Source organism: Trachymyrmex cornetzi, unplaced genomic scaffold, assembly GCF_001594075.2.
Source record: "Trachymyrmex cornetzi isolate Tcor2-1 unplaced genomic scaffold, Tcor1.1 scaffold309, whole genome shotgun sequence".
In the NCBI taxonomy this organism is placed as follows: domain Eukaryota; kingdom Metazoa; phylum Arthropoda; class Insecta; order Hymenoptera; family Formicidae; genus Trachymyrmex; species Trachymyrmex cornetzi.
The window spans coordinates 961,161-970,227 of NW_017297786.1; the positions used below are offsets into that span (position 1 = coordinate 961,161).

Consider the following 9,067-nt stretch of genomic DNA (forward strand, 5'->3'; position numbering starts at 1 on the left):
GTCAGAAAGAGAAAGTTACACGAGATCTGTTCGTGTTGCTCGCACTTTTTGCACTCGGCATCTTCGCTTTCTCTCTTTTTAAAGCCAAATATATATTTATCTCATTTTAAGTGCAAAGATATTTATGGATTTTATGCAACGCGAACAGACCTACGGCATCAAAGAGTAAAGAGAAACAGGATGGAATGTTTGGTTCTAAGCAAGCGGACGGAAGTGACTATATATACTAGCATAAAAAGTGGACGCTTAAAATGGCTACCATGACGTACATCCGTCCGTGGATTTAGCTACCCCCACTATTGATACATTCTCTCCTGTTTCTCTTTACTCTTTGCACGGCATCCATTGTCCGTCCTTTTCTACCTAGTTTTCCCACTTCAAACTTCACGCTCGGTATATTCTTAAGGGCTCCGCACAATAAAAGGAATAGGAAAAAGAGACAGAGAATAAGAATTTCAATACCTATCAGAGAAACCGTGTATTCCACAATACATGATTTCTGATATGTTGAAATTCTTATTTTCTGTTCTACGTTCCCTGTTCCTTTTATTGTGCCAAGCTCTTTATTATGTCTATGCTTACTGATACACAAACAACTATAAAAAGGTGCCAAAAATATAGTGAAGTAGCGAAAAAAGCGCGAAAAAAGGGGAACAGGTGCGCCATCTCTTTGTAAAAGGTATCACTAAAATTGCTCCGGTACTGATCACTGGCAAATGCGGTCCCCACTTTATCGGCCGAGCGGCTCATCCTTGCCACGTGTCCAAGCGACCATTTGCTCGGCGCCACTGTGCAAAGACGACGGCGCGTCTTCTCTACGCGCGTTTGGCCAGCCTGTTCCGAGTTCTTCCGCCATTATAAAGCGCCGTGGCGGCGTACCCGCTATTCCCCGGTGAGAAAGGCGAAATACACGACGCTTACCGACGCTCGGCGTCGTTGAGCGAGTGAGCGAGCGAGTTAAGCGAGCGGGCGAACGAGCAACTAACGAGTGAGTCGAAGTAGCAGCCGCGCGAGTCATCCGCGAATTTCATGATCTCGGTGGTCGGGCGGTAGAGTTGCTGCGAGTACTTCGAGTAGTTAATCGCGCGGAATTGCCGAGCGGGGACGAAGCGCATCGGTGAGAGCCCGTGTGGAGTGGATCGGAACACGCTACCAAAGAGGTAGAGGAGGAGAAGGAGGAGGAGGAGGAGGAGGCGGCGAGAGCGAAAAGACGCCGGCAGACATGGAGAACAGGCCGGCGCCGCTACGCTCGCGGCGCGTCTGCCGATTTTGCCTAACGGATTCGGATCCTCTAAGCTTCATCTATGAGCGTGACCACAACAAGCCGTTCCAGGTGCCGCTCGCGTTGCAGATCATGTCCTGCGTCGCCATCGAGGTGAGTACCCTCGACGGCTCGTCGGCGGCATCGACCGCCGGAGGTGCCCCGTCGAGTTCCTCTCGCGGGTAACACGCGCGTGATCACACCCCGACTCTACCGTCCTCGTATCGGGGAGAGGGGTTTCATTAGGTAGCGCGAAAGTGAAAGGGGGCAGGGGGCGAGTTGCCGCGAGGGGTGTGCTTTTGTTGTGTCACCGAGTGAATTGATGTACGATCGTGTGGTAATATAGGCAGCGATATTGCCAGCCGATCTGACGGCGCGATTTCGACGATTGCTACGAGAGGACGTTTCATTTGCGTTTTCTGCGCGCTTGATTTTTTTTTTTCCTTTCGAAGTTTTTCGCGAGTTGGAACCTTTGAGCGCGACGATTTATTTTTATTAGAAAACGGTTTAAATGTAAGAAAATAAATTTGTTCTTTCTTAGAAAGTAAAATTTTATTAAGGATTTTATCTAATGATTTGTAGATGAAGTATTCTATTTATTTATATTTATAAATGTTTTAATATTTATTATATATTTTTCGCGTTTTAATGGAAACTGAACTTGGATAATAAAGAATCTAAAATTGAAACGTTTTAGACGTTCCCAGATATGCGTGTTGTCCGGAAAAGATGACCCTACACGGTCAATAATACTGTCAGTATTAACAAATGCTGACAATATTACTGATTATGTGTGGTTAATATTGATGAGTTAACGTAGAATTCTAATCTGGATCTTGATTCTCGAGCATCAGTATTGCTTTATTAGACTCTATCAAAGTATGTTACAATACAATTGATAATGTACGTAAACTTAAAGTAAAATATATCGTTAATGATCGTGTAAGGTTGTAAAAATACAAAAATATTGATGCATACTGTCATTATTATTGTGTTAGATCACTTTTATACAAAATCAAGATTGCTATAAAACTGAAAATCAAGGAAATGTCAAGAAAATTGAAAACGATCAGGAAATTTTGAAATATTTTTTAGAACATTAGAATTCTTGATTAAAAAAAAATTTAATATGTTTATATATCACACACCTATGCGGTTTTAGAATATTTACTGTCAACTTAGCAATTAAGTGCAAGTAGTGTCAGCAACAGTAATTTACATTGCTGTGTTAAATGGCTCTCTCAACATAATCTTTTACGGTTTCTAAATCGGGATGGAAATACAAAAAAATTTGTTAATACTATTAATTGAAGCATCAGGGAAAATTATGAAATTTTTTGTGAAATTTAGGGAAAGTTACGGAATTTAGGAATTTGTGGCAACCCTGAACATAAATATATTGAAAAATATAATTTATTTATTTATTGTACTATTAATAATATATTAAAGAGATTTATTACATTTATTATTTTAAGTTAAATACTATCACTTTTTGCATTTTATTCTTCTATTGTTATATATATCTCTTGTATGATTGCAATTTTATTTTATCTATATTTGTATTATGTTATCGAGTGTGTTGTGTATTATACATACATTACATTCTGTTTAAATGAAAGTTCAAAAAACAGAAAAATTATTTATATAAGAATATAATATTTTTTTGCAAATAAATAATAAAATTATATATATTGTATTCAATATTTGTGTTCTAATTTTTCCATTATAGCATATTTTATTAATATTATCCAGGTGTAACATATACATGTTTTATTATTTTTTCTACCTTTTCATGAGCAACTTTTAATTAACGAATTTTTACATTATATACACACGATTGTATAGAGTAGTTATGTGTATTTATTTATATATTATACATATATATATATATATAGTGTCTATATTATATACAGCACTTTAATATATGTATGCAAATTATAATTTACAAGATTTATAGTAGGTATATATAACTTTGAGAATTTATAATACAAAAACTATGTAAATCCAACGAAACCTCTCCTACAACTCCTGAACGTCCAACATCGAAGACACTTCTTCCCGGATCCTTGATAGGTAAGCACGTTGCTAACGATCCACCGCATCTTGTTTCTTGATAGGTCTATGCTGCAGACGGAATGCCGCAGATGATCTGCAATATGTGTCGTTGGAATCTGGATCGCTCATATAAATTTAAGTTGCAATGCAAAAAGGCTGATGAAGCATTGAGAGACTACCCTCTGTCTGGAGTACTGCCGAGACCCTTCCCTCCTATTCCCAACGATCCTCCGACGGAGATTGGCAACAAGAGACCCGCCGAGTCTAGATCGCAAAACGAGATTTCGAAAAAGCAACGCACTTCTGATAATGATAGCAGAGATAGCAGAGATTCTAGACGCGAGACCAGAGAAAGGGAGAGAGAGAGGGAGAGGGAGAGGGAGAGGGAGCGACAAAATGAAAAACAGAATGCTGACGAGGAACATCTTTACGAAGAGGAGCAGGACGGAGGTAGCGAGGGTGAACAGGAAGTGAGTAACATTAAAGAGGAGAGAAAACTAGAGCCGGGAGAGATCCGAGTGCATGCATGCGATCAATGCGAACGTACGTTCCCATTACGTCAAGCTCTAATGTTGCATGTTCAGCGCGCTCATCGTGATCGCAATTACAAATGCACCGAATGCGACCGACACTTTTTTACCAAATACGACCTGAGCAAACATATGAGTACACATTCGGAAGAAAAGCCGTATACATGCTCTATTTGTCAAAAGCAGTTTTCGCGGCTGACTCAACTCCAACGTCACGAGAAAGTACACAGAGAAGAGACGCGTTACGCCTGTCCCCATTGCGATCGCGAATTCTTCACCACGGAGGAGCTCGAAAAGCATGAGGATTCGGCACACAAAAAAGAGAAGCCGTTCCAATGTAACATTTGCAACAAACGCTTCCAATACAAACAGGGCTTGGAACGCCACGAAATGCTGCATAATGAAGATAAAACATTTGTATGCGATTACTGTAAGGAGGCCTTCCACACAAGCACAAAGCTGGCCCGGCATCTATCTACCCATGCTGGTCATCGACCATATATGTGTAAATTGTGTCCTCGCACGTTCCTGCTATCGCATCATTTAACTAGACACATGCGTACCCATTCGGTGGAGAAGCGCCATGTGTGCGAGGACTGCGGCAAGGCATTCAAACGCAAGGAAAGCCTAGAGGTGCACCAGTTGACGCATACGAAACGCACAGGTATGGGCCTCACTTGTGATGTCTGTCAGGAATCATGTCGTAATCGTGCTGATTATGTGACCCACATCAAGCAGCATATCGAGGCGGGCGAGAAAATGGGCCCGGACGGTTTGCAACCCGACACTAAGAAGAATGTTGAATTAGATTCTGATGAGGAGGAAGAAGAAGAGGATCAATATTCTGATGGGGACGATGATTACGAACCACCGGCATATATTGTAAAGAAGTTACCAAAACCGCCAAAGCCCTCAGAGAGCGAGGAGGAAGAAGAGGAAGACGATGAGGATAGAGAAGACAAAGGAGAGAAATCTGAGAGACAAGAAAAGGAAGAACGCAAGGTGGTTTTCGTACGTGGAAAAGATGGCAACATGGTGAAGAAGACGATTAAGACGTTAATGCCCATCCAGCGTCGCGATGTTCAAGAGCAAAAAGTCACGATACAAACTACTTCTCAGAGCAGCTCGAAAAGTCTCACGTCATCGCAGAAGGAAGAGAGCCCCAAGAGCAGCCACGTGGATGACACTGAGGCGCAAGTGCAAAAGATCGTTGCCTCAGTATTCAAGGAACACAAGATCCCGTTAAAGCATCCATCGAACATCGATCAAGAATCTAAGGAATCAGTAGCACCTACGATAAGATCCCAAATCACTTCTCAAGAAAGTCGCAAAGACAATGATAATACAGAGACTCCAGCGTCCACTCCGAAGACAATCAAGTTGATTAAAAGAATTGTGACGAGGAAACCGGCAGGAAGTAGTACCGAAGGAAGCACACCAGTATCAAGTACACCTAGTACCAAGGATGGAGACTCTTCTTTGAGCGGTACTCCCGGCACGCACAAGGTCAGACGAGTGATTGTTCGTAGAATTATCCGACAGGGTGACACTACTCGTGAAGTTATTATGAATCCCGATGGTACCACGATAGATCCTGCGGAACTGGCGAAATTACCGGCTGGCAATGTGGTGAAGCGAGTAGTAACTAAACTACCGCTCGATAAGAGCCAGAATTTGATACAAGCAGTATTGCAGTCCGCGAAACAACGTCAAAAAACAGATGTTATTCCGAACGAGAAGTTCGAATTGAAGACTTCGGCGTCATCCAGCAGCGGCACGCCAAAGAGCTCGGCCGCTTCACAAAAGACGCAGTTGATCACTCAGGGCCAGGATCAGGAAACCAAGGAGAAGCTGGAACAATTGGAGAAGCGAGTGGAGCAGCAAAGACTGAAGATTGAGGAGCTGCAGGCGAAGAAAGCGCAGCAGGACTACGAGACGATTGATGAGATACCGGAGCGACATGACGAGTCTGAGGATGAACAGCAGCTACCGCTCAAGAGAGTATTTGTGAAACGAAAACAAAGCATATATGATGAGGAGCGGGAATACAATGATGACACGGAAACGACGAAAAGCAATCTCATCCAAGCAGAAAAGGAAGAGATGGAGAAGATTCCGCTGAAAAAAGAGGAGAGTCCTACCGTGGAGGAAACGTTAGAAAATGTTCAGAAAGAAATCCAAAGTACGGTGAGCGGTAATAGTACTACTACGTCAAGCAGTACACCGATTTTGAAGAAGGGTCCGACTATCTCGAGCAACAAGGTGTACTCGAACAAGCGTTACATGATAGTAAAGCCTGGTGACACATCAGAGGTTGAGGAGATGAGTCGGGAATTGTGCAGCATTTTCGAGACTACCGACAACGTGGTGAAGATACAGGAGACGGTTCTGAGCAATCTCACGCAAATTTCTGGTATCGCAACGTCGTCAACGCCAGGCACGTCTGCGAAACGAAAGACTGACTCTGCGATGGTTGACGAGCAGTTGGATCAGAACAGCGTAATAAACGAAGAGGACATTAAGCAGGAGACAGCGATGGAGGTTGAAGTCGCGCAGGAAACGGAGATTAAATTGGATCCTGAAGTTGAGGAGGAACCTGCGCAGATCATCGCCGTACAAGAGGAGAGTCAACCTGACTCCGGCACTATCGCACTGGACACTCAAGATCTTTCGGAGACTGCTTCGATCTTTGAGGCATCAGACGACGTTCTAGATATACAGAAATCGGCGAGCGGTAATCTGAACGAATCCGTCATTGAATTGTCACAGGGCAATAACACTATCAATTTGAACGATACTAATGATAGCCAGGACAGCTTGGAGGACAAGCTTTCACAGATGGAAGGTTGAAGGTTTGTTCTTTTTTTTGATTGAAATGTTTTACTAAGTAAAAGTTATGCTCCCGAATTATGTTCACTGTAAGATTCTCGAGGTCTCTTGCTCAATTGGTAATTAATTTTAATATTTGATAGTATTAAAATTAATCACTATTCAGTTTGTACGGAACCTTCTTCGTTTCTTCCTTTTTTTGCTTGGATCAAATTGTTTTTTTGTCGTTTCCGTGTCATCATTATATTCTCGCTCTTCATCATATATGCTTTGTTTCTGTTTCACAAACTACGTCAATATTAACATTCTAGCATTGGACGATATGCTTTCCATTTACACCGATTCTCAGAAAATTCTTATTTATGACGTCATAACTATGTTGAATGCGCGTTTCTTTTGCATTCTGACAAGTGAGATTTAACTGAGTTTTTTACTTAGAATCTGTACGAGATCGAAACCTTTATAAGTTTCGTAAACTCACTTTAAAAATGAGGTTATGAATCTGTGTGTTGTCATGTAATAACATTTACACCGTAGTAAGCAAATAACGACGTCATTAATCTGAGGATGAAATACTCACTTTAGATTCAGTTGTGTGTAAATGGAAAGCAACTATTGATACCGTACAATCGAGTTCGTCTATCGAGTTAAAAAAAATGATACAATGTTGCAGTTATAAAGCCAACATAAAAAAATTGCTTATTAAAATTGATCTCTCATATAAAATGAGTTTGAACCATTCAATAAAAATAAATGGATTATTTTAAGACTTTAGCTGTAGAAGGCACTTATATGTATACGTCTTGAAAAAGTAGCTTCTTATTTGTATAATATATAATGATTTTCGATCGTTTATAAAAAAATTCGTACATACGATTATATTTTACATAAGTTTTTTGTTAAGTCACGTTGTATGATAAAGGAATAGAAAAATCAAATTTAAAACACTTGCTTGAACTTTAATTATTTTAAAATAATACTTATATTAATATAAAGATTAATAAAGATATAAATTATATAATAATTAAAACAAAATTTTTTGAATTATGTATATTAGAATCATATGTTTTTATAAATTATATAATATATATATATATATGTATAAATATTGATATAACTTTACAACAAAGAATCTAAATATTTTATTCTTTTATAATTTTAGCTTATATAATTGACTTTAGTTTCTTCTAATTGTTTTGAGCTTCCATCTCTATATGATTGCCAATACTTATTGTGAGATATAAAGATTATCAATTAATTTCCTTAAATATTACATCACATTTTAATGTTTCTCATATCCTAATACAATTTAACTTTGACAATATACTATTAATATTTAGAATAATAATGCTAATTTCCAATTGCGCAAGACGAGAATCTCGGCGGTTTAAATTGACAGCATCAACATACCCCATGATAATGTATACAGATATTAAAACCGAATTGATCGTATGATACTTTTACGGAAGAATATTGTTGCATTTTTTCATTTAAGCACTTTTTATAATTAAATCGCTTTAATGATGTCGGAGCTCGGTGATCGCGCTCGTTTCATCAAGATCACATCAAAATTTTCTTTTGCATGTCTCAATTTCTTTTTGTCCAAAAACAACCGATATATCGAAAATAATTTGAATGAGTCATTCATCGTGCGAATGTGACGAATGTTAATTATTTTAATTATTTGACGCATCGGGATACCTATTATGTACATTTCAAAAAGATTTCATTTTATCTGAAATTTTTTTTGTAGGTATACAATTATTTTTATTATTTTTCTACGATTAACTCGAAAAGTTGCAACATTCTGATGTATTATATTGAGTTTATCTTATCTAATTTGTCTTGATATCGCAAAATTTAATTTACGCTGTGTTCTCGAAGTGAAAAACACTTTTTGGATTTCTGGAAAAAACTGTGATCCTATTTATTTGTTTTGATCCTTTATTTCGACTTGGTACATTCGCAATGAGAGAACAATTGTAAATATAAGGTCAGCTATCGGATGGTTTATTGGCTCCGACTTGCGAACTGTATCACAGTTGTGAAAACATGTCTGTACATACCATGTCTCCTGACGGTTTCCTTCATTCGCGCACGTTTGCTTTCGTTAACTAAATAAAGAAAAAAGAAAAGTCATGATCCCCTGATCGCGCAGTCATCGGATTCGTCTTCTTTTTAGCATTAAGGATTAGTACATAGCCAGAACCAGTTGCACCAATCAACTGTCATTTCCTCTCGATCAGTTAAGCTTTTCTTATTTTTAAATATAATCAATATATAATTCATTTAGTTCAACATAATTATATCGATAATAACGTATGAAAATATTAGAATAGTTTAACTATTTTAGATTGTATTTTTTCTATATATATATATATATATATATATA

At 38.8% G+C, this 9,067-nt stretch overlaps 1 protein-coding gene across 1 annotated transcript; it reads left to right on the plus strand.

Annotated features, from left to right (window-relative positions):
- Positions 1-869: 869 nt before the first annotated feature.
- LOC108762593 (uncharacterized) lies at positions 870-6,759 on the plus strand. The gene is made up of 2 exons (XM_018509655.1): positions 870-1,375; positions 3,379-6,759. The coding sequence occupies exons 1-2, from the start codon at positions 1,223-1,225 to the stop codon at positions 6,694-6,696; spliced, it is 3,471 nt and encodes a 1,156-aa protein (XP_018365157.1). The 5' UTR covers positions 870-1,222; the 3' UTR covers positions 6,697-6,759.
- The last annotated feature ends 2,308 nt before the right edge of the window (positions 6,760-9,067 follow it).

What these genes read in the sequence shown, in the direction of transcription:
- LOC108762593 (XM_018509655.1), top strand. Translation starts at nt 1,223, where the DNA reads ATGGAGAACAGGCCGGCGCCGCTACGCTCGCGGCGCGTCTGCCGATTT. An exon ending in TGTCCTGCGTCGCCATCGAG is followed by an intron (nt 1,376 to 3,378) that starts GTGAGTACCCTC and finishes GTTTCTTGATAG; the next exon opens with GTCTATGCTGCAGACGGAAT.